The 26,854-nt window shown below is 39.9% G+C and overlaps 1 protein-coding gene across 1 annotated transcript; it reads right to left on the minus strand.

The window, feature by feature from the left end:
* Positions 1 to 3,923: 3,923 nt before the first annotated feature.
* On the minus strand, positions 3,924 to 23,968 carry ACTR8 (actin related protein 8). Its single transcript, XM_007937246.2, has 13 exons — positions 23,846 to 23,968; positions 15,523 to 15,693; positions 12,922 to 13,032; positions 12,146 to 12,250; positions 11,711 to 11,884; positions 11,107 to 11,200; positions 10,750 to 10,882; positions 9,339 to 9,492; positions 8,458 to 8,553; positions 7,631 to 7,771; positions 5,854 to 6,118; positions 4,851 to 5,014; positions 3,924 to 4,067 (listed from the first exon to the last, which is right to left on the minus strand). The coding sequence occupies exons 1-13, from the start codon at positions 23,966 to 23,968 to the stop codon at positions 3,924 to 3,926; spliced, it is 1,875 nt and encodes a 624-aa protein (XP_007935437.1).
* Between the last annotated feature and the right edge of the window lie 2,886 nt (positions 23,969 to 26,854).

Raw genomic sequence — 26,854 nt, forward strand, 5'->3', positions numbered from 1 at the left:
TCCTGCTCATAGTACACCCATGAGGAACAAGAGAGGTTGAAGCCTTTCTCTGCCACCACGTTTCCGTTTCCAAGGAGGAAAAAGCATTTGTGATGATCTTACAGTACAGCCTACTTGTAGGGAAGATCATTATATACCTGCTTTAGCAATAAGACTATGAAGGACTCATACTGAATGCATTTGTCTTAGTTTAGTAATTAAAACTTTAGGCCAATAATTATTACAAATACCACCAACTACCATAGCATTAACTAAAAAATTGGAATTAAATTTAAAATCTTAAATCAATTTTATATCTAAAAGTCAAGAATATCTGTGATGGAAACCACAACCATTCTGTGATAAAACACCTCCAGCCAAATGCCTAGTCTTGAATGCTACATGCACTTCACTGTAGGCAGAAGTGTTTAGCTTGGTAACAGACTAATTAAAGAATTCCAAATGTTAGAAGCCTTTGCTAATTCACTCATAGCTTATTAGCTGAAAAACCCTTTGTTGCACGTAAAAGTCTTCATTTTTCAGAAAACCAAAGTAGGGCATAAATTGAACCCACTTCTACTGACCAGACGATGCAATGTGTGTATAATTACTTGCATTATTTGATATTTGCATAGGACTTTCCCTCTCTGAAATAAATTCATGCCCTATGTGACCCTGGAGCAAGCAACTAGTACTGTGAACACAAAAATACACGATCTGCAGACTAACATCTACTCTTATTCTACGTTACCTAATAGAGATCACTGTCATCAGCGTTCTTAGGCTTTCTCAGTTATTATGCAGTTTTTCATGTTCAAAACAAAAGCAATTCTTAAGCTGACTATTAGCACTCTAAAGGTGATTCATCTTTTTATAAGGTATGTGTTTTATTTAAGCAAAAGGCAAAAATTATTAAGTTACAGAAGTTTGTGATATTTTAAATCTATTTTTAATTTTTCTAAAAGCATCATTTTCTTAATGCAGAGATTACAAAAAATATTTATATTAGCATATATATTTTTCTAGGAACATTTGTCTCTTTTCATATTGACTCTGCTCTGGAATGTGAATCAATTTCACATTAAAGGACCGTGTCATTCCTAATACACACCTTATATATAAAATGAAAACTCAAAGTAGTATAGAGTGAAAACTCATCACGTCTAGCTTCGCAAGTGATACTTAGTAATGTGTTTAATGTGGTAAAGCTCACTTACATGCTGTAAGCACTGGAAGTAAGAGATCGACAAGGCTTAACATCAAAACTTAGACCAAAACCCAACTTCCTATGAATTACCATCTAACAGTTGTGACAGCAATATGCTCCTATGTGAAAAGCTATTATAAGTGGAAATATACTTTTGGATATAGGTAACCCATAGTAAATTGTGTTGAAACAGCCCAGAAGCACCATGTCAGTATTGTATGAATTTATTTTGCTCTGAAATCAAAAAATGTAAGACAGTTTTTAAGTTGAAGGCACATATCCAAAATGGTATTAGCAAGTTGAAATTATTTTGTTACATTTGTGGACTCTTTTTTCTTCCTAACCTAATGAGCAGACATATATGACGCTTTTATGTATGTAAAATACTTTGCTGTTGTTAAGTGCCATCGAGTCATCTCTGACTCATAGCAACTCTATGCACAGCAAAACGCAACACCACCCAGCCCCAGGCCAGCTACACAATCCCTGCTATATATACTTGAGCCCATTGTTGCAGCCACTTTGTCAATCCATCTCATTGAGGGCCTTCCCCTCTTTCATTGACCTTCCAGCTTACCAAGCATGACATCCTTCTCTAGGGAATAGTCCCTTCCAATAACATGACCAAAGTAGGTGAGACGACGTCTGGCCATTCTCGCTTCCAAGGAGCATTCTGGCTGTATTTCCTCCATAACAGATTTGTTAGTTCTTTTAGCAGTCCATGGTACTTTCAGCATTCTTTGCCAGCACCACAACTCAAAAGCATAAATTCTTCTTCAGTCTTCCTTATACACTGTCCAGCTCTCACATGCATATGAGGTGACTGAAAATATCGTAACTTGTGTTAGGCACACCTTAGTCCTCAAGGAGACATCTTTGCTTTTCAGCACTTGAATGGGGTCCTTTGTAGCTGATTTGCCCAGTGCTATACATCATCTGAGGGAACTCTGGTAGCATAGTGCCTAAGGCACTTGACTGTTAACCAGAAGGCTGGCGGTTCAAACCCACCAGACACTCCCCGGAAGGAAGGTTGGACAATCTACTTCTGTAGTGATACCGCCTCGGAAACCCAAGGAGAGGTTGTTATGAGTCTGGTCCAACTCGACAGCACATAACACCAACAACATACGTCGTCTGATGTCCTGACTGCTGCTTCCATTGGTGTTGACTGTAGGAGCAAGCAATATGAATTTTTTGACAACTTCAGTCTTTTCTCCATTTATTATGCTGCTACTTATAGGTCCAGTTGTGAGGATTTTTGTTTTCTTTATATTGAGATATAATCCATACTGCAGACTGTATTCTTCAGTCTTCATCAGTAAGTGCTTCAAGTCATCCTCACTTTCAGCAAGTAAAACTGTGTCATCAACGTATCGCAGGTGGTTAATGATTCTTCCTCCAATCCTGATGCCACGTTCTTTATATAGTCCAGCTTCTTGGATTATTTGCTCAGCATATAGATTGAGTAAGTATGGTGAAAGAATACAACCTGATGCACTCCCTTCTTGATTTTAAACCTTGTTCTGCTCGAATGACAGCCTCCTGATCTATGTACAGGTTCCTCATGAGTACAACTAAGTGTTCTGGAATTCCCATGCTTCTCAATGTTATCCACAATTTGTTATGATCCACACAATCAAATGCTTTTGTATAGTGAATAAAACACAAGTAAACATCTTTCTGGTATTCTCTGCTTTGAACCAAGATCTATCTGACATCAGCAATGATATCCCTTGTTCCATGTCCTCTTCTGAATCCAGCTTGCATTTCTGGAAGTTCTCTGTCAATATACTGCTACAACTCGTGCCAGCATTTCTCCTTGTCCTAAGATTTCTGACCATCTTTCTCATTTCTATATTCCATTCTCATCTCTTTCACTTCTTCCTCTGCTTGTGTCTTTCCCTGTGAGATGGTGGAAGCAGGTGCATAACAGTGAGTGTGGCATCATCCCACCCCTCTCCTCTGACCTCTAGGCTGTGCTCACTGACTGGTTCCTGACTCAGCACAGTTCCTTCTCCTTTGGCTGCAGGCGGAGAGGCCTCACTGAGGCCTGGCCAACAGAGATTGGTAGCTGTGTTACTTACATTTTCTTTGGTTTGCTCAGTTTAAGGTCAACTGATCGTATCAAACATAAGAACACTCTAAAAGTGCTTACTTAGTTTTTCAGGTAGAGGTATATGTGGGGACTTAATGATTAAGTTGGTAGGAATTACAGCTTAGTCAACTTGTTTCCTGTACAAGTTTACTCTAAATTGTACTTAAATCATTTGTATTTGGGTTTAGGAAGGAAATATGACTTCCTTTTTCCCTTTTATTCTGTGTTGGTCAAATAATTGTTTTCTTTCCCCAAGCCCACCCTAGACCATGACAGATAACACAAGCCAGCCCAGCCTTAAATCCTCTCGTTGCATGAGACTGCCTACTGATGCTTAGAAAAAACTTAAATAATGACCTCAATACATGAGATCTGTTCAACAGCAACATTTTACATCATCAGAAAGTATATGAGATCTTGAGAACAGGGCAGGAGAGTTTATAAGTGAGAAGTTGGCATTTATTCTCAATTATATAAAAACAGCTTTAAATTTCAAACCAATGTCATGTGTTCAAAGTTGAAATTCACTTCTTGTCCATAAAACTTAAACATGTAGGCTAATAAATTAAAATACATATATTCAGTAAGAGTCTTTTATACCCCCGAGGCTTGTTTCTTGTTTTCAATAGCGACCTCCCCTTCTCACCACACGAAGGCAGCTCGCTCTCGTAACATGCGGACACCAAAGCGCTGCCATTCTCTCTGATAAATCCACAGTTCCTGTGTCGTATCCAAACAGGCTAACACTGCCCCTCCTTTCCATGCAATCAGCCGGGGATCCATGTCCTGAAGAAGTAATAAGGGTATTTCAGCATAAAGAAGCTATTCAAGATGTATATATAATCACTTATTTGAACTAGGGTTAGGGGACCTGTCACAGCAATACCCAGAAAGCCAGATTGTCAACCTATGTGTCCCATGAAACTACACACATCTCATTCAAGTGACAAGAAATTACAAAAATCTTTATTACTGAAGATGCTAGTTTAATGGTTATTCCACAAGTAGTCAGAACCTAGAGACAGGAATATTAATGAGGAACTAGCTTATTTTGAAGTTTGAGTGGCATAAATATATATCCCTGCAATTACTCCCTCAATAAAGAATACTGCCCAGGAGTTTTCATAAAATAGGCCATCTGTTTCTAAATACCTGGATTTAAGATGCTTTTCAAAAACAAGCAATATAGTTTAAGTCAAAAGGTCCTTCAAGACTATCTGCTCCAGGCACGTGCAGTAGATCATTAATATGAAGAAAGAAAAACAGAGCTGTTGTGGTAGACAGTATGAGGCCAGTCTTCTCCTGCCCCAGTTGGTCCTTTTATAAAGGCAAGACTCAAGCATACTGGCCTAGAGAGCAAAACAGGGCTACAACCCCTAGTCCAGAGTCCCTTCCACTGTATCTGTGACCTGCTGAGTTATTTTTCCACTTGCCTCAATCCCTCAAGAATTCCTTAGACACAAGCCCATGCCCCCTAGGATTTTATCTGTCTACATATATTACAGTTAGAAGTAATCAAAGCTGTTTTAACTCACACACACAGTCCAATCTGCACCATGAAAAACAAACCTTAGGCCTTGTAATCACATCCACATTTTCAATAATTCTCCTGAATGAGGGTGGCATTTTGTTGAGTATTCTGTGTTGCAGGAATTCTTGAGCTTTGTGAAACATCAAGCCACCTCCCACCACCAGGATGGAGCTGTACATCTTCTTTTTGGTATCATCAGATGCTGAAAAGACAATGATCATCCTTCCACAATTTTTCACCATATCCACAACTACCCTAAGCCATGGCAGCACCATATTTTGCTTGGAAAATTACAATAGCCTTTCCAAGATCTTCCCCCACCAACCCAGCCTCAACACTGCATCCAGAGTAACCCCGTAAAACAAAAATGTGAGCATCTGCTGCCCTCACTCCCCACCCTGTCCACTCTCACTTTGTAGGATTAAGACCTCAGTTTTATGGGGGCCTAAGAAGCCCAAGGTGGTATGACACCCACTTCTCAGGCTTCATTCTCACATCTACTTCCTTCAGCTCTCTGCAACCAGCCACTCTAACTTCATAGTAGCTTCTACTACTGATAAATCCACAGTTCCTGTGTCGTATCCAACCACACTGCCCTTCACAGCTTTCTTTCTCTGCTTAGAAGGCTACACGAATCTGTAGCTGGTGGCCCCAATTCATCCCTTTAAATCTGTCTTAAGTTGCTGTTCCTCAAGGAAACCTTCTCTGCCTCCCACCCTCCACGCCTCTCCCTTGTTAGTAAAAATTCCTTATTACATCCCTCAGTTAGAAGCTCTCGCAGTTAGTACTCTTTAGTTCTACTACCTGCCATAGTCTGAATTTCACATTTGCGTAATTATTTAACTTTTCTCCTCCACTAGGCTATATGCATAATAAGGCCACAAAGCTGTTTGCTTTCTTCATTACTGTATTCTCAACACCTGACAATGAAAGCAGGAAGTAAGCCCTGATAGTTTTTGAATATGTTCCAGCTCACAACTATACCCTAGCCTGAAGCAATTCATTTAATTTTTAATGCATGGTCTCCCAAAATGTGCTTACAGCAGCAGTCTATGCTATGAAGGATGGCTTTATCCAGGCCCAGGGCTTTCCCTTCAAACAGTGAGATGGCAGTCTTCCTGGACATCAGTGCAGTGAGGGCCTCCTCAGACTCACTTCCAGCCATCAGGCAGTCTCCCTGGGAGGATCCCAAATCCACCTCCTGGGAATGGAGTCTTTCTGGAAGATCAGAGGACTGGCCACGAAGATCTCCTTCAAATCCAATGGGTTTAGATGCAGACTTTCGGTCAGCAGTAGCTTTTGCAGACTTTGAATCAATCAAAACGATGATCAAGTAAATGATATGACTGTGACAGAAGACTGCTGATATTCTCTAGTGAAATTCCCCACACACACACTATTATAAAACAAAGTCTTTTATAATAGGAAGTATACCACAGTATATAAACTACCATCCAGCATTCACTCCCATGTATCTTGAGAGTAAGAGGTGATTTATAGAAGATGAAGATGCTCTGACAATTCCAAGACCATCACAGGCAGGCAGGGTAGGCTTCAGAACCTTACTGTCATTGGTAGGATTTTAAATTGGAACATGAACGTAGAAGGACTTTTTTTTCCCTTAAATCGAGATTTTAAGTAGAGTATTTCAGTGGGATTCACAGACCAGTGGCCATTATGGAATCCTCATTTTTAGGCCTTACCTAATTACCTTGTGTTTGCCTCTGGGACAGGAAGAAAAGAGTAGAAAAAGTTAACAATCCTCTTCTGCTCTCATGAACTGCTGTTTCTTAGCTGTTAAGAGCTTTAATTTGTACCCCTACATCAAACATCCTATTACTGGGATAAGCTTTGGATAAAGGAGTTCAGCTCTTTGCCTAAACCACATCCCTCTCACATTACCCTCTGCCATCCAGTCAGATCTGACTCATAGCGACCCCTCCCTGGGTTTCCGAGGTGATATCACTACAGTAGATTGCCCAACCTTTCTTCCGGGAAGTGGCTGATAGGTTTGAACCACCAGCTTTCTGGTTAGCAGTCAGATGCCTTAGGCACTACACTCCCCCTTTCACATTACAATTAAAAAAAACAGATGAGAGTTTACTGAAAATATTTATGATTAGATAAATACAGGCAGTTCCCAGGTTGCAAATGAGATCATTCCTAACTCTAAGAAAGGGTAAGTAGACTGTAAGCAAACTGGGAAACGTTGGCAGTCCAGTCAGAGTGCTATACACCTACTTGCTGTCCCACTGTATACCCTCTATTAAAAAAAAAAAAAAAAAAACCAGCTTGGAAGTAAGTCAGACCAGGGGCATATAGTTCTTATTTAATGTTGTTTTAGTGCAAGAAAAGGCTCGAAGCCTTTTCAATGATTCAAAAGCTGCACATGTCATTGGAACCTGTGCGTGACTGTGATGAGGAATTTGTTGGAGTAGGTTTGGTTCAATTGTTTCAAAGTGAGGGCAAATTTATATAACACTAGAGGGTAAATAGGACATCAAGTCAGACTTTCATAATCCGGGGATTGCCAGTATTCAAAAGTACAGAATGTAAGTAAATAATATGCACCAGATGGAAATGTCTCCATTAAATTAAATTTTAAATACATGGAGTGGTATTCTGAAAAACGGATCAATGTCTGCTAAAAAAATAAATCTGCAGTCCAGATTTTAAATATATACTTCATTTCCTCTACAATTCCCAAACGTGGATCACCATTAGTATGCTGTATGGTTACAATGATTGCAATAATCAGTTAATCATGAGCAGACTCCTCCTTCAGGGGCAAAACGGTCATTCTAGGTTTACCGCACACCTGTTCTTGTTTGCTTTGAGTGGCTAGCAGGTAGTGTTCATCATGCGGATCCTCAGGATCACCCTGGGACCTGTGCTGCAAAGTTGTCATTTTCTGTCCAACAATTCCAAAAGTTGCTGGGTAGAACAGAGCCATTGGAGCCTGTGAACGGAAAGACAAGAGTGATCAACAAAAGATACTGCCTCTTGAGAAAATGGATCCATTAAATTTTGTTCTTCTATAAACACAACTGTCAAGTCAGATCTGTCAGTGAGATTATGCAACATTCCTTTTTGGAGCAGCATTATTTCTTTGGTGCACAAGGGGCCAGAGATCACACTCCTCATCCAACTGAATGGTGGTAACAACTGTAAAACAAGTGCTTAGCAATCTATTTCACAATTTCCAATAAGTACAGTGCCCTTTTCTCTAAATTAGAATAACTTAGTGGCTAATTAAAAAGATGGGCCTCAGCTCTGTTCTAATTGGTAATGTATCAGGTGCTTAAATGTTGGTTTAGAGGATTTTGTACAACCAGCTGATATTCTGATTTCATGAAGGTTCCAGCAAGTGCATATTCTCTCAGTTTGACTGAAACCTGTATTATTTCCTTTTCAAGAGCTCTGGTGGTGTAGTGCCTAAGGCATTTGACTGCTAACCAGGAGACTGGCAGTTCAAACCCACCAGCCAATCCTCGGAAGGAAGGTTGGGCAACCTACTTCTATAGTGATACCGCCTTGGAAACCCAAGGAGGGGTTGCTATGGGCAGGATCTGACTCCATAGCAGTGCATTTTTTTTTTTGTTTGTTTACTTGCTTTCTACCCATGAAATATACTCCCAACATTACCTGGAGTTTCTCATCTCCTAATCGAAACTGGTAAAGCAGGGCTGGGGAATCAGGATGCCGAATCTGAAATTCATGGTCCTGAAGCCCAGAGATGTCCTGGTTCAAGGAAAGATGCAGCCAATCAATCAATAAAAATGCATGTAAATACCGCAATTTACAGTTAAACATCTGCAACATCTAAATCCCACCCATAAAAAGGTCAGCCCTACAACTTCCTGCCACTCTCACTGTAACTTAGTAAAACAAGAGTTTAGTTATACCTTGCTTCCTTTTTTTATAGCTTCTGAAATTTCCACTATTTGCATTTTTATGTTTCCTTCATTATCAATATATATACTATAATAACCCAAATCAATAAGCAAATATCATTTAATAACTGGGAAATAATTACACATCTTTGTATGTTTCTCATTTTTTGTATTCAGAATTACATTACTTAAAAACAAAAGTCTAAAACAAAAAGGAACAATTCATATATACCAATAATTAAACACGGCACTACTATAATACTAAGAATGTGCTATGTTCCAAATTACACTTTTTATTAAATGTCTGTACCTGTATGTTCATCTGTTACTAGTCATTATTCCTAATGGTTTACCTTCATCCTTTACCAAAAAGGTCACAGACTCCTAAGGAGAAACAAATATGCTAAACTCTCTTTCCTAACCTAACAAACTGTTTTAGAGTCTGAGACACTTCTTCACTGCTCTGCCCTTACCTATAAATTCCTACTATTCCTTAAGAGCTTTAGCTTCACAGATTTATCCATGTGAGTTGAAATGGTAGCATAATATTGTTAATTTTTTTTACGTATCTTTTAAGTATCTTAATTTTTTCTTGGAAACAAAAATAATCAGTAATATTAGTTTTGTTCCCACCTGATCTAAATGACAAAAAGTTTCTTTAAGGTGCTGTAGAAGCAGGCAATCCATTTTGTTGGTTAACTGGCACTCTCTGTATGGGAACCCAGCTCGCTGCATTAGCCAGTAGAAACACCTTGACACATCAGATCCCCCATATGCCAGACAGAGCCTAGAGTTAAGAGGAAAGGGCAGATGGTTTATCCGTTGGTTAAGAGGGTACAGAGGGTATTTCAAGAACTTATTTAGCCACAGTGTAAGACAATGGGTTTCAAGAAATGTTTATTAAAGAAGAGATTAAAGAATGAAAGAAAAGAATGGATGGATGAGTGGGAGAGAAGGTACTGACAAAAGCCAGCGGTGAGGCACCTAGAAGGGATCATGTTATTTGCAAAAAGTATCCAAAAATCAGAATATACACTATTGAATTCAGCTTATTTACAAGCCAATACGTTTATCATATGAAAGTTGTCTGACTGCACTACATAAAGATGGCAAGCACTGACACCACAGACAAATGTAAGAAAGAAAAGCTTAAAGAAAACTCTACCTAGTAACTGAACGTTTCTACAACTTAGGAAAACCACTGTTAAGACTATTTTAGTAGTAGAACTACATTTAGTGTTTTCTCCACAACTTGAGAACCAATGGCACTAGATAATTCAAACAATAGATGAATCAAAAAACTCACATGGGGTTTTAGAATGCATTATAATTCTACATTATAGATAGGGGTGAAAAGTAGACAACTAACCTTCCTCATGGACTGCTTGAGTCCTCTTTAAAATTTTATAGACTACCTAATGTGGGGGAAAGGAAGACATCCTCTCAGGAGCACAAAATGTTAGAGGACCCATAGAGTCCCTGAGCGTGCTCATCTATGCTGGGCTCACTGCAGAAAGGACAAGTGATAAAACTGCTTCTGATGGCTAATTTACTCATCCTTGTTATCACTGACAACATCATTCAGGGACTTGGCCACCATGAAGTTATTTGTCATTCATTGAATATCATTAGGACAAGAAAACAAATACTCAAAACACTAGCTAGGTAGAGAATTCAGACTTAATCTATCTTTTCCTATATGACTTGCCTAAATAAAGTTTCGCTGTGAGTGTATGGCTGCCATCCCTATGCCAGACTACAGTAAAAAACATAGAGCAGCACATATGCTTCCTCTGAGGGAAGCACACAAAATATACTAGGACTTCAGGAGTTGCTGATGTGAACTCATAGTAGAGAGTTCCAACGGGAAGGGTGAAAGACATTTGTTTAGCTAGCCTTGCTGGAATTCATGCTTTCACAATCTTGATTTCCTATTCCATGAATGGTTTCGTGTATGTCATTTCTTTCTAACTTGTGATGCTTTAGAGTTGAACAGCCTCCAAGGGGACAGGGAGTGAGGAATGCCACCACCCAAGTTCCCTACCGAGTGTTGCGATGAGAGACCCCATCCTCTACACAGCATATGCTTGTCTTCTGGTCCCCAACATCTACAATACACGTGCTGCTTAAGCCACTTCCAAAGGTGGCGCACACAGACTCCTGATGAACCACGATCCCTAGAAAGCAAAAGGCATAGGAGCAATCAGCTGGGAGCAGCACAGGTCATTAAACAGATAAATAACTATAGTCAGGAGTGTAGGAATTTCTTAGCAAGGATCTGAGCAGACTTGACTCTCCCAAAATAAGCATTCAAATAAATCAGTGAATTAGCTTGATTTTGTCATCAAAAAGAGAAAACTAAATCCACTTCAAGTAGGTTTCTTTGGAATATCAGACATACCTGAAAAGCCCATCTTCATTAGGATCATATTTACTAATTCTTTCACATGCTGTTTATTATAGATATCAGGAATCAACAAGATACATCTATAATACTGAAAAGAAGGAAAAAAAAAAAAGGGGTTAATACTCAATTCCAGTCAAAACAAATTTTGCCACACTTGTCTTGCAGAAGATTTTCTGCAAGAATAGCAGCTACAGTTAAAAGCTCAGAATAAAAGCTCTTATCTCTCTGCTAACTTTTGAGTTTTAAGAAGAAACAGAAAATTAAGGGGATTTGTTTTTGTTTTTTTAACTATGATTCATTTAGAAGTTGAAAATGAAAAACACAACTCCTGCATCTGAACTAGAGAGAAAGCATAAACAGAAGTAGCTTCTTACACTTTTGCTTTGCCCCTATTTGCTTATTACAAAGCAGCAGAGACACAAAACAGAGCAAGAAAAAGTGAAACATCAGAGGGGAATTAAGTGGGAAAAAAAAGATATCCTCAACATCTTAAAGCTGAGAATGCTTCAAGAAGAATGCTCTATTATGAAGAACTCAGTAATGTGTGCTCTTATTAACCAAGAGTCAAAGACAATCCAAGTAACCAGCTATAGCTCACCTTCAAATCTTTCAGTGGGATTTCCAAGTATTTTTGTATTGCATGGGACCATATTACTTCAATATCTGCCAGAACAGCCGTAAGGGAGCCCCCAGGTCCTGGATGAATATTTAACTGACCTCTTCTGATGGGCCAGTGAATATTGTAACAGTCCAATGGATTAACATACAAGGCCTGAAAAAGAGGGGGCAGGAGTACACTATTAAAACTCTTCTCCAGAGGTTTTCTAGATTCACATCCAAAAATCTAAGGCAAGAAATTATCATTAACATTTGCTAAATGTTCAGCAGGGAGTATCTATCATTTCAGGAACCAGTCCTCAAAGAAGGATTAGGGAATACTAGGAAACAACTAGAACTGGCTGGCAAAGTAGATGAACGTTAGCACCAGGGTGAGGTTTCTCTTCTTCCATTTCATTGTAAAGAAATTTCCTACCTCTTCTCCTACCAAATACTCCGGGTGATGAGAAGTATTTGTCCACTTATTTCCAGAACAGTGATCTAAAATTGCAGGTCTCATCTGCTTGTTGTAGGAGCGTGCCTGAAAATAAAGCATCCAAAAATTCTCTGAATTTATAACAGAAAAAAAATATATAAAGGAAAGTATAAATTCCCCTTTTCTTCTCTATCAGACTAAATTAGTGACAAAGTTTAAACACAAATCTAAGATGTTTGGTAAAATGTTAACCGTGCACAAAATGAGTCTCCTGCTCTTTTCCAGTCTTGATTTTTTCCTATGATTTTAACACCTAGGCTGTGATTAAGTCAGTCTAAAATTAATACCATATTCTGCTTAAAGTTGAATACAAATTTATATGCCATATCCATTCCTATTAGCTTGGTTTACTGTATTAAATTGAAGAATGTAGTAAATATACAGCGTCCCAGAAAGATTTTGGAATTACGTACTTGGTCAAATGAGACTTTTAGGTAAACTGTAAACTTCCATCAATCTAAGAACCCCTTATAAATTATTTGGTTTACCAAAGTACTTGTGACACTAATTCAGGTATTCTACAGGTGGTTATGAATGGTTTTTTTTCTTACTTTTTATAGGAAATCCCATCTTGTACTTCATGACAAGGACAACACATGAATGGCATTATGATATAAGTGAGGTGGTAAAAGATTCACCCAAATGACAGTAAAATTAAAAAAGAGAGAGAGAGAGGTGGTAAAAGAATAAATCTGAAGTTAGAGTAGAGATTGAACCTGTTCTGGGGTCACAGGAATCCGTCTTGTACCATTAGACATCTTTTTAGACCATATAGCTTGATCCACCATTTTAAGACCATTTTGTCTTTGTTCATTACTTTCAGGTTTCTGGGAAGGAAGAATGAAAAATGAATGGTATAAAGGATTTAGTAAAAAAACAACTTGGCAAATTAATTTAACCCATCAACAAGAAATACTCTCATCAGTAAGTAGTTTTTCCTCATTCTCGTCATATATGTTGTCTTATGAATGCCAAGTAACCTTCTCATTGCTTATAAAGTAAAAAAGAAACCCTTAATATAAATCAATTATTTGTAAAAATCTATCCCCTCCACTTTTAATTGATAAAAATTTTCATAGCATAATCAAAGCATATGTTGCCACCTAGTCAACTGATTTGTTATAAAGTATTTCAGAGACTCTTCCATACATCTATGTAATTATGTACATAATTTTGTAATGTCATTTTCCTTCATATATTTTGTTCAATCAATATTCCAGTTATTATATTATAAACACATTCTTATATCTTTGTAGAAATGTTACTTTGAATTTGAGACATTTATTCCCTAAAGTAGAATTAAAAGACACAAAAGTGTAATGTTTTGCTTTTGCAATCTTATTTATCTTCACCTTCACTGAAGTTAATGTGTCCACCCTGTAGTTAGGGGTTTACCCTCCCTTCCTCACCCAGCCCTGGTAACCATCAAGGTTTCTTTGGGAAACACTTTTCTTTTCACAATAGTGGTGTCATAGAATATTTGTCACTTTGTGATCGACTAATTTCACTCAGCATAATGTCCTCTAAGTTTTTCCATGTAATGTTTCACAGATTCATCCTCTTCTTCAATGTCACATAGTGTTCCACAGTGTGTATGTATCAGTTTGTTGATCCATTCTTCTGTTGATGGACATTTAGGCTGTTTCCAACTTTTTGCTACTGTGAATAATGCTGCAATGAACATTGGAGTGCATGTATCTGTTTATGGCATGGCTCTTATTTCTCTAGGATATATACCTAGTAGTGGGATTGATGGATCTTCTCATATTTTTAGTTCCAGCTTTTTAAGGAAGTACTATATCATTTTCCACAGTGGTTGCACCATTTTACATTCCCCCCAGCACTGTATGAATTCCAATCTCTCCACATCCTCACTAGCATTTGTTTTTTTATTGCTGGAGATGATAACTCATTGTTGTTTTGATTTGCCTCTCTCTGATGGATAATGATCACAAGCATTGTTTCATGTGTTTGTTAGGTGCCCAAATGTCTTCTTTGGTGAAGTATCTGTTCATGTCCTCTGCCTGTTTTTCAATTGGATTATCTGTACTTCTATTGTTAAAGTGAAGTTTTCTATAAATTTTAGAGTTTGGCTCCTTGTCTGGTATGTTGTTGTCCACAAGTTTTAAACTCTTATACACCCACTTCTCACTTATTAACATGGTTAGGTTCTAAATCCAAGTCATTATGCAAAAATAGAGGATGACTAGATCATTATTTAACTGTCAAACCACTGAGAATCACGGTACAACCAAGTTGACATATAACCTTAACCATCATAGCCAGCATTGCTCTCACCTTGCACCTTGGTGTTCATTACTGCCAGACATATGTACATCACTAATGCAAAAACCAGTAATTTCTTACTATTGCTGTAAATGCAAATTGTCAGATAATGAGACAGCTGCTGATAAGTAAGGAATAGCTATATTATTAAATGATATTTATAGTACTGGACTTATATCCAAGAAGCTCTGGTGGCACCATAGTTAAAAGACTCGGCTGCTAACCAAAAGGTCACTGGTTCAAACCCACCAGCTGCTCTGCAGGAGAAAAGTGAAGCAGTCTGCTTCCATAAATATTTATTGCCTTGGAAACCCTATAAGGCAGTTCTCTAGGGTCATTAGGAGTTGGAACTGACTCGATGGCAACAATATTTTTTTTTCTGGTTTGTACTTATAATACTAGCTAGTGATGCTAAAAAGTGGAAGTCTAAGGCTTAGTATCAGAATTTCAGAAACTATGAGTTCCTGAAATAATCCTTGATTTAAAACTTCAAAGTTAAAAGTGGATCATGATGGAATATATAATTTAACACCTTTCATAAAAAAATGTTCCTAATAATTACCATCTGTAAAACACATAAATGCTTACTCCAAGGAAATATGTTTTTGTCTTTAAATTATGATTTAAGATTGTAAGAAGTGCTTATTGTAGTATTCACTCTATTAATGGGTTGAACATGCAAGCTCAATGTAAACTCTAAGTATCTCAAAACAAAAAGACAGTGGTCCATTAATAAAGACCCAAATGTATCATTTTAAATGAGTGACAATTCTGTATCTTCTATTAACAATCAACATAACTGAATTCATCCAATGAGTTAAAAAAAATGTATTTTTGTTATAATGAATTCTTTACAATCTATAATCACTAGTTCAGATGAAAATTGTATTTTGTAACTCTGAATGGTGGTATTATCCTAAAGCATACTAAAGCTATGAAGATGTTATTCAAGATTAGAAGCTACACTTGAGCATGTAAGCCCTCCTAGAGAAAAAACCTTGGTCTTTCTCTCTAGGTCTTCTCTGACTTACATTTAGTCCCTCCCTTAGTAGCCAGTTGTCCTTGTACAGGGGCTGTCCTTGTTGTTTGTGTCTTCGTGCAATGACGTGAGGAATGCTAACAGGAAGTGTGTCTGTGGCTCGACCAATCCTCAAAGTTGTTGAACCTGGATGAATGACAACGATGAAGTTGCTCTGGATTTGCTACAAATACAAAACACAGGAGTATGACATCAGTAAATAACGTGCTAGTAAGAAGCTGAATAACACATAGGTAACAAGCTAACCTAAAAACACTAGTAATGACTATTGAACGCAAAGGTCTCAAGGTAATTCAGTGAGGAGTGCTCTTTGAGCAGTAGTCAATCACTCCTCTGCCTAAATGCAATCTCATTCTGTATCTCTGTGTTCCCAGGCTCTGACTCATAAAGATAACTTAACACTTTTATAAATGAATGAAACCAAAATTATCTAATGCAAATAAACATATAATTACTGAGTTTTTATGTGCTGGGCACTGTGGGTACAATGGTGACCAGGGCAGATGAAGTCTATATCTCAGAGAACTTCCCTTTTACAAAGGAAGACAATAAGTAGTAAGAATAGGGGGAAGAAGCTCTGGTGGTGTACTGGTTAAGGCATTTGACTATTAACCAAAAAATGGGTAGTTCAAACCCATCAGCACTTTGTGGAAGAAAAGTGAAAGAGTCTGCTTCTGTAAAGATTTATAGCCTTAGAAACCCAAGGGGGTTTGCTATGAGTCAGAATCAACTTGATGGCAGTGAGTTAGTTCTGTTGTGTTGAAGAACACAGGGTTATGTACTATGACTGTTAAGTCCTGAGTTCTAAGGGAACATACAGTCTAGCACAGTAGTTTCCAAGCCTATCCTTAAACCTCAATCACCTAGACTTTTGTGAAAAGACAAAGAGATCCTAGCTCCCACTACAAATTTTCTGATTCAGAAGCTCTAGGGAAAGAGCCTAAGAATCCATAATTTCAAAAACCTCCTCAGGTGATTATAACAATCACTCTGGTTTGATATCCATGGTAAAATGGGTCAGGGAAGAAATTAATATGACAATAGAATTACTATTTTATAATGCTGAAAAGCAAGGCTTCATATAACAATCACTTCAGAGGGTGATTATAAATTGCGTTTTTTGTCACTGTTTTTAACAGTTTTTCCCCTTGTTGGTTCTATGCTACTTAGCTGATCTCACAAGAGTACAGGATTTCTAAACTTTATATCAGAAAACTGCTGCATTTCACAATCAGTCTTGCACTTCTAATGTTGTAAATTTTGTTTTTGGTAGAGAGTAAACAAAGGCAGATAAAACAGCATAAATTCAGGAGAGTGAAGTGGTAACTGTGATAAAGGAAGTGGTAACTGCTTTTAGATGTTAATTCTTTTAGCTCTGTAAAAGCTAAAAAAAATACTCAAGGGCACAGAATATAATCTGAACCACTCAGGGAAACTTTACCATGTAACACTAGTTGAGGAGCCCAGGGTTTGGGGAAGAAGGGACTTTGACAGTCTGACAACAGGAATCCAGCTGTAGAGAACCACAACTCCAGCTGGACTATTTCCTTAACCCTGACTCCACCCTGCCCTTGAGCTACAGCTGTGGCTGCTGGACATGCCTCCTTTTAAAACATTTCCACGGCTTCCCAAGAACATGAATATCTGACCCTGCTTTCCTCTCTAGCCTCACTCTAGAACCATCTTCTTTTTCAGTCTCTTTAATCTACCCAATCTAGATTTCTTCTAATTTCTTCCCTTGTCTTGCTGATTTCTGGGCATTTGATTCCTTTTGCCTCCTGTGTTTTATCTTCCAGCCAAAATCTTACTCCTCCCTTTAGGTCTAACGTTAAATATCATGAGAATAGGTATGGTGTTTCCCTAGCAATGCAATTTTATAGCATTCCTTCCTCTCTTTTCATGACACTTGCCACTCTTGTAATTATTTGTCATCTGCCATCCCAACAGACAAACTTCACGTGAGAAGGATCCGCTTCTGTCTTGTCATCACCTAAGATGAACCCACTTCTGTCTTGTTTACTACCCATCTCCAGTGCATGGCACACGTATTGAATGAATGATGGTGCCGTCACTCCTGTGGCATGGTATTAAACAGGACTTCCCAACCTTGTTTTGTGGTATGGCAGGGAAAGTAAAGAACATTTGTCCATCAGATTGAAGTAAACAGATGAGGCTGCCTGTCATCAGGGATACCTCCACCTCACTACAAAAGTAGAATGCCCAACCTTCCTTCCAAGGAGTGGCTGGTGGGTTTGAACCACCAGCCTTCTGGTTAGCAGTCAAGTGCTTTAGGCACTACGCCACCAGAGATCCTTTAATGAGACACAGCACACTGATTAAGAAGCTCAGAGGTAACAAACGTGGATTCCCAAAGTATGATGGGTCAGCAAACATTTTTTATAATTACTTACATAAGTTAATGTGTATTAGGGAGAAAAAAAAAACTAGCCTATATATCCCCCTTATCATTTCCTGGATATTACCACTTAACAGTGTATCAGACAACAGCAACTCAAAAGATTAGATAGGAATCTTAGGAGGCAGTGAGTTTACATTAAGGGAGGAGAAACAACTCAGAAAAGGATGGTGTGAACAGTTACACAATATGAATAATATAATCAATGTCCTCAAATTGTACACACAGAAACAGATGAATTGGTGCATTGTTTGTTTTTAATTGTGATCTGGGTGAAGTTTACAAATTCAACTTTCCATACAGCAGTTCACATACACTTTGTCTCATGACACTGACTACAATTTACCACAATGCAACAGTTCCCCTCCCACTTCCTCCTGATAGGTACCCAACCCCTGTGTCCATCCCTCCATACACTTCTGGCCCGAGCTGTCTCCCTGTACATAAACAGCCCTTGTTTCTCCTATGATTGTTCTCTCCAAGGAGTGTATCTACCTCAGGTAAATGTTCAACTCATATGCCTGTCTTTTGTTTGGCTGGAAGCCACAGGTGTGAGTTCGATTCCAGACCTGAAGGGTAGCTAGGGACCATAGTCTCAGTGGTTCCATTAGGCTCTATCAGACCAGCAAACCTAGTTCCCCCTTTTTTTTTCCCCAAATGATTTTGAGTTTTGTTCCACATTGTTCTCCCTCTCTATCCAGGATCTCCTACAGAGATCCTCCTCCAAGTGGCTGACAGCCAGGCACCATCTAGTTCTTCTGGTCTCATAGTTGTACAGGCTGTGAATTGCATGGTGTACCAGTCACGAGGACTAATTGTTTCCATAAATCTTTGGTTTTGTTCATTCTTCTTTGCTCTGGACAAGGAGAGACCCATCGTTGCATGTAGATGGCTGCTTGCAAGCTTTTAAGATCCCAGTCACTACTCGCCAAGGTAGGAAGTGGAACAATGTTTTGTGTAGTATGTTATGCCAATTGAGCTTGATGTCCCCTCTGATGATGGTCCCAAGCCCACCAATTCAACTACTTGCTCCCTCTGGGTATCTGGCTGTGAGAACTGGTACATGTTTTGCTGTGTATATTCTCAACAATAACAACAACAACAACAAAATGAATAAAACAGCTGTCAAGCAAGTAACAAAATAGCTGCCACCAACCTCCCCCCTCCAAAAAAATGCCCAAACTGGTTGCTGTTGTGTCAACTGCAACTCATAGTGACTCTACAAGACACAGCAGAATTGCTCCACAGAGTTTCCAAAGCTGTGCTTGCTCCAGTGGCACACCTGGTGGGTTTGAACTGCTGACCTTTTGGTTTGCTAACCAAGCATTTAACCACTGTGCCACCACAACTCCTTACAGCTGCCTTACAGAGGACATGAAAACACCAGAATGTTATTAACTGACTGAAGTTAAGAAAATTTTGTTCTAGTGGTTAAAGGTCCAGGCACAGTATTCAAAGATCTGGCTTCGAGTTTAAACTGTCCCACTTCCTCAATTTGGATGAACTTCTACCTCATAGTTACTGCGAGAATTAAATGAGTTAACCATGTAGCTCAGAGCCTGGCCACAGTAAGCATTCAGTAAACACAAGCTCTTAAAATAACAATATGGTAAAGTCTTCCAGGAGTCTCCAGTGCCTTCATGGTAAGTCCAAACATTGGCTTATATGGCCCTCATGAATTGACCCCTAACAGAATTTCCAGTCTCATCTCTTGATCCCTCCTCTTCTTCAATTCCAGACATCCTGATCTACCGTGTACCTCCAACATTTAACATCCTCTCTTGTCCCCAGAGGAGCTCTGATAGTATAGTACTTACAGCATTCATTTGGTTACAAAAGTTCGGTAGTTTGAACATGCAGCTGCACTGTGTGAGGATGATGAGGCAGTCTGCTTCCGTAAAGATTTACAGCCTTGGAAACCCTACAGAGTCACTAGGAGTCTGAAATCAGTTTGATGATAGTGGGTTTGGTTTGGTCTTGCCCCAGGTCTCTTCCACGCTGTTCTCCCTCGCTGAGATTCTCCTCTCCCTCTGGGGCTAACTCCCAATTATCCTACTGGTTTCAGTCCAGATATCACATCCTTTGGAGAAACGGCCCCTAACCACTAGGGCTTGGGGGTGCCTGCTGTGTGTGTCCAAGACCTCTGTATGGCCCTCTGCACCAGCCCATTTCACATCACGCTCTGTATCTGTCACCCATCTGTTTTTGTTACCTAGGGCCGCTCTGATAGGAATATACCACAAAAGGGATGACTTTAACAAACAGGAGTTTATTCTTACAATTTTTGGAATCTAGAAGTCTGAGTTCCGAGTGCCAGGCTCTCGGGGCTGTGTGAAAGCCTCTTGACCTTGGGCTTCAGCTCTGCCTCTTGCTCCCGGCCCACTGAAGCTGAAGGTATCTCTTCACTCAGGCAGCTACTGGCTGCTGAGGCTAACAAGCCCAAAGTTGACAAACAGAATGGCACAGACCCGATCTTACCAAACAATACAGCAGGACACAGATTCAGGCCATTGAAAGTCCTAAGACTGGCAGAGCACAGAAGGCTGCTGAACATGCAGGGTTAAAACATGCCATAAGCTAGAGACCATTCCCAAAGCTGCTGCTTATATATGGGAAGCAGACCACATCCCTAAAGCTACTCAGCTGCTTGTGGTAGATCCCACCATGGAGGTGACTTCCAGTCTCATCATGGGGAATAACTACCACCACCTGCCCTGCCACTCAACCAGGCCCAACCAAGTTGACATACAACCTTAACTACCACACCATCCCCAACTGTGAGCTCTCCCCAACCCCCACCCCCAGTCACAGAGTGACAGACTTCTGGAGGGAGGAAACTAGCAAGGTCCTTATAGACATCCAGTCTGCCCTCTCAACTAGATGATAGAGAAATGGAGATCTGTACAACAGTACTAACCACCCTGAGGACTTACTATGTGCCAGGTACTGTGCATTTATTATATAGCTGCCACCCCAGTTGGGTGTTATCTCTCTCATTCTATCTACTGGTGAGGAAGCTGGCTCAGAGACATCCAACATGAAAATCTGAGCATTTAATGCCTGTTTCTTTTGGGAATTGTACATGAACTTTAAGAGGTTTACTCCCGAGAGTAACTGTTTTCGTTACTGATTTGTAAGAGCTTTAATATGTATTATATATACAAACAGGTATGTAGTATATATAACCTATGTATAATAACATTAAAATGTGACATACACACATTATGTCATATATACATACATGGCATAGCTCGTTTATAGCTCTTTGCTTTATTGCACTTTGCAAATACTGTGGGTTTTTTTTTTTCCCCAAAAAACAAGGTTTGTGGCAACCTCTGCTTCAAGCAAGTCTATCTGGTGCCATTCCTCCAAAAGCATGTGCTCACTTTGTGTCTCTAGGTCACAATTTGGTAATTCTCATAATATTTCAAACTTTTAGTTAACAGATTACAGCATAGTGTAAACACAATTTTTATATGCACTAGTAAACAAAAAACCTGTGACTTGCTTCACTGCAATACTCGCTTTATTGAGTGATCTGGAACTGAACCCGCAATATCTCCTAGATATACCTATGTGTATATGTGTGTATAAATATAAAACAAACCCAAACCCATTGCCATCTAGTCGATTCCAACTCATAATGACCCATTATGACAGAGCAGAACTGCCCCATACGGTTTCCAAGGCTGTAAGTCTCTACAGAAGCAGGCTGCCGTATCTATCTCCCGTAGAGCAGCTAGTGGATTTGAACCACTGACCTCTTGGTTAGCAGCCAAAAGCTTTAACCACTGCACCACCAGAGCTCTTGTGTACAAACATATACATGCCACTTACCTTTTGTCTATGATGCTACTGCTAATATCTTTTCTGGTTAATTTGACTTAATCTTGTTTTCTGACACAAAGCTCTTAATGTTATTTCAACAGATATCTTTATATCTGAAAAGAAACTTTACCAGGGATGGGATGGGAAGGGAAGGGAGAGAACACTGCTACATAGGTAGAGACAAGTATTGATTTGGGGGAAAGGAAAGGCAATATAGCAAAACCAAGTGTCCAACACAGTAACACTAAGGAAAAAGACGACACAGAGAGGTGCACAAGAGGTACAGACAAGAAAGATGAACGCTTTTACGTATAAAATACTGTATTATCAGTGATAACAAACATTAATCTATGAGTAAACAGATGGGCAGACAGGCTGAATGATCAGGTATGTCTAGGCAAAAGGGAATATAACCATGATCATATACAAGGTTGGCAGATGATAATTCTAAATATGTATTTGTACATGCTGGAAGAATGTCCATATAAATAGAACTAACAGGGGCAAAAGGAGCTCTGGTGGCATAGTGCCTAAGGCATTTGACTGCTAAAGAGAAGGTTGGTGGTTCAAACCCACCAGCCACTCCGTGGAAGGAAGACTAGGCAATCTACTTCCATAAACATTTACTGCTTCAGAAACCCAAAGGGGGAGTCACTATGAGTCACAATTGACTCGACCGCAGTGAGTTTGGCTTTTTTTTTTTTTAAACTAGGGCAAAGTTATAACTTTTTAGGCACAGTCAACCACTCTGATGGAATGAGTTGTTGGACCTGTGGGCTTGGGACCATGGTCGCAGGGAGCATCAAGCTCAACTGCAATAACACACTACACAAAAGCATTTTTGTAGCCACTGGAGTCTTAAAAGCTTACAAGTGGCTATCAGTATGCAACAATTGGTCTCTCCTAGCCCAGAGCAAAGAAGAATCAAGAAAACCAAAGACACATGGAAACAATTAGTCCAAGGGACTAGTGGACTATGTGATCCTTTGTCTATATAATCATGAGACCAGAAGAACTATATGGTGCCCCACTACCACTGTTAACCACTCAGAAAGGAATTGATGCAGGAGATCCTGGATAGAGTGGGAGAACAATGTGGAATGAAATCACAATCAAAAAAAGGACCAGGTTAACTGGTCTGATAGAGCCTGGTTGAGACCCCTGAAATTATGGCCCCTAGTTACCCTTTAAGTCTGGAACTGAACTCAATCCCGTGACTTCCAGCCAAACGACAGACAGGCATATAGGGTGAACATTTACATCAGGCAGATACATTCCTCAGAAACATCAATCACGGGAGAACAGAAGTATCTGCACAGGGAGATAGCTCAGTGGGCAGGAATGCATAGAACAGAACCACACAGGGAAGAGGTAACTACAAAGAGAAGTAGAAAGAGAGCTGTTACATTGTGGGGAATTGCAGTCAATGTCAAGAAACAAAATGTGTATTAACTGCTGTATGTAAAATAAATTTTCTCAGTAAACTTTCACCCAAATCACAATAATAATCTTAAAAAAAAAGAAAAAAGAAACACGTCTATCTTTCCCTTGTTTTTACACTTTACGTGACTTCCACTATCTGAGATTTCTTTAACAAAGGACAAAGTCGAATAATATCTAAATCTCCATTAACAGGCATCCGCAAATAGAGTGTGCCAGGCCCCGACCAAAAGTTTATCAGGGTTCTTTTCTTAATCCTCATTGAAGCTCGGGAGGTGGGTGATAGCACTGTCCTTGTTTTAAGGCCTGTGAAGCCCCGGTTCAAAGGAGTGAAGCCCTAGTAGAGTTCTTCAGAGGGTGGGAACAGGAGCTCTAAACGCACCCGAGCCTTCCGCCCCTACAGCTTTAGGCGACCTCGCCCAGGCCCGCTGCGCACCACGTTCCTCGCCCTCGGCTTCCTCCTGGGCGCGCAACTATTTGGAACGAACGACCCCTCGCAACACCCACCAAGTTGAGGTATAAGAGGGCAGATACTCAAGCTTCTTCCCGCAGCCGCCACGCCTCCACTATCCCCAACGAGCTCGCCAAGACCCTCCCTGACCCTCTCCCGGGCCCGCCCCCAGCGCCTCACCTCCTGTAGCGACTCCGGCACCTGAGCGGGCACGATGGGCCGCTTCACACCGCGCTGCTCCTTCTCCTTCTCCCCACCCTTCTCCTTCCCGTTTTCCGTGTCCCCCTTCTCCGCTTGGGTCATTGCGGCCACCAACCTCTTGCCTCAGGGCCGCCGCAGCGATCCCCAGAACGAAAGAGACACTGCGCAAGTGCAGCCTTCATGCCCGCCGCCCGTTGTGAAGATGGCGGCGATTGGAGTTGCCCCAGAGCATTCTGGGAAATTGGGGCGGGCGGAGCTGCCGGGGGAGGAAAGGGAGCCCAGAGTAGCTGTAGATCTTGTGGATGTTGCTGTTGATTGGGTTTACCTGTAGGATGTTAGCAATTTTTTGAGCGCTTACGTGGGCCAGCATTATCTCCTTTCGCCCTCGTACCTGTCTCTTCTTCTGCCTTCCTAAACATTGTACCCAGTACTTGTTCTCAGGCCTCTGATGTTGGGATTCCCTGGAGCTAAATCTCTTCATACACTCATTGGGAGACTTTACCCAGTCTCATATGACTTTAAATATGACAGTGGCTCCCAAATACCTATTTCCTGTTTAGACTTCTCCCTGAGATCCCAACTTACAACCAGGTGCCTATTTGGTATCTCCACTTGGATTTTTCCAAGGCATTGCAAACTTAATTATGTCCAAAATAGAATTGTTGATTCTCGCCCTTCTCCTCACTTAAAACAAAATAAAACCTGCTCCCATCTTCACCATCTAAAGATTAATTTAATTAAGTTTTTCTCATCTTCTGCCGCCAATCCATCAGCAAGTGCTGCATTGTCTAAAACATTGTCTAGAATTCATCTATTTATCTGGACTCACTGCCACTACCTAGTCCAAGCCACTATCATCTCACAATAGCCTCTTGATTCCGTGGTTCCGTCTTGTACTCATACAGCTTGTTCTTCATATAAGTATTCAACTGGTTTTTTATTATTATTATTATTATTATTTTTATTGTGATTTGGGTAAAAGTTTACAAATTCATTTTCCATACAGCAGTTCACATACACTTTGTCTCATGACATTGACCGCAAACTCCCATAATGCAATAGGTCTCTTCCCACTTCCTCCCCATAGTTACTTCTTCCCTGTGTCCTTCCCTCCCTTGCATTCCTGCCCACCAAGCTGTCTCGCCGTGCATACAAAGCTCTTCTATTCTCCCATGATTGATTTCTCTAAGGAGTGTATCTACCTAAAATGTTTAGCTCATATGCCTGTCTTTTGTTTGGCTGGAAGTCACAGGAGTAGGTTCAATTACAGACCCAAAGGGCAGCTAGGGGCCATAGTCTCAGGAGTTTCACCAGGCTCTATCAGACCAGCAAACCTGGTCCCTTTTTTTTTTTTTTTTTTTTAAATGATTTTGAGTTTTGTTCCACATTGTTCTTCCACTCTATCCTACATAGATCTCCTACATAGATCCCCCTCTAAGTGGGTCAAGTGCCTGTTTTTAAAACTGGTAGCAGTTAATATTATGTGCTCAGCACTCAAGAAAATATCAGCAATAAATTACTTCAAATAAAAATCATATTGTCACATTGTGCTTTTTTTTACCTCTCATGGTTTTACTTTGTTCACAGAACAAAACCTAACTAAAGCCCACAAAGCCCTACTTAATCTAATTCCTGCCTCATTTCTATTTCACTTCTTACTACTCTCCCTCTCTTGTCATTTACACTTGCAAATCTTTCAGCTTTGCATACATGTCAAGCCCTTGCTTTCATTGGGTCATTGCACCTGCCACATCTTTTGCCTTAGATGTTCTTCCCTCAGGTTTTCCCCAGGCTAGTTCATTCTTACCTTTTGCCTCAATTCAAATATGACCTCAGAGAGGCCTTACCATTGTCTTTTTGTCATCCTATTTCCTTTGCAGCATAAGTTTTTTGTTGTTATGTGCCGTCCAGTTGGACCCGACTCATAGCAACCCCTCCTTGAGTTTCTGAGGCAGTATCACTACAGAAGTAGCTTGCCCAACCTTCCTTCTGAGGAGTGGCTGGTGGGTTTGAACGACCCCTTCCGGTTAGCAGTCAAGTGCCTTAGGCACTACGCCACCAGAGCTCCTGAGCATAAATTAGACTGTATTATATTCTCTGTTCACTTACTGTCACCCCACAACAATGTAAGCTCATGGAGAAGCTCAGTCTTGTCTAACTTATTCACCACTGTTACTGTCAGCACATGGTAAGTGTCCAATAATCATTTATTGATTAAATATTTCTGAGTGAAGAACCTTTTAAAGAAAGAATGAGTTAATTCCTATTTTACAGGCGAGTAAACTGTAATGGAGGCACACTGAGGCATAGTGGTTAAGGCATTCAGCTGCTAACCAAAAAGGTCAGCAATTTGAACCTACTATCTGCTCCACAGGGAAAAAAGAAGAAGTATTCTCCTTCTGTAAAGATTTATATATAGCTTTGGAAACTCTATAGGGTAGTTCTACTCTGTCTTATAGGGTCTCTGAATTGGAACTGACTTGATGACAGTGGTTTTTAAACTGTAATGACACAATACCCTCCAGATCACAAGCTACTGAGTGTCAAAGACAAGATTTGAACAAAAGCTCCTTGAGAGGCTATGTTCTACACTATAGGAATCTTATTTCATGCAATCTTATTTCACATGCAGAATGGAAAAACTAAATGCCAAATGTAGGTAAGAGCTGTGGGTTAAGCCTGAAGGACAAGCCTAACATCAGTCATTATAGGAGGGTAGGGATGAAAGAGGCTCATGGGTCACATGCACAAAGCAGCCATCAATAACACTGAGTCACCACCCATGAAGACGCTGCCATGATCTCCTACTACAGCATAAAGTTGAAGCTCGAGAGAATGACTGTTATTCACTAGCCATACAATCTAGGTTGCTACCAAACTTTACTGAGGTCTTGCAGATATCATCTACCTATCTGTTTCTCAGAATAAAAATATGTAATTTAACACAGGATCAATAAACCATGGCTATTATCATAGCCTTTTTTTTTT

Source organism: Orycteropus afer, unplaced genomic scaffold (genome assembly GCF_000298275.1).
Source record: "Orycteropus afer afer isolate SDZICR_OR568_19922 unplaced genomic scaffold, OryAfe1.0 scaffold00041, whole genome shotgun sequence".
NCBI classification, from domain to species: domain Eukaryota; kingdom Metazoa; phylum Chordata; class Mammalia; order Tubulidentata; family Orycteropodidae; genus Orycteropus; species Orycteropus afer.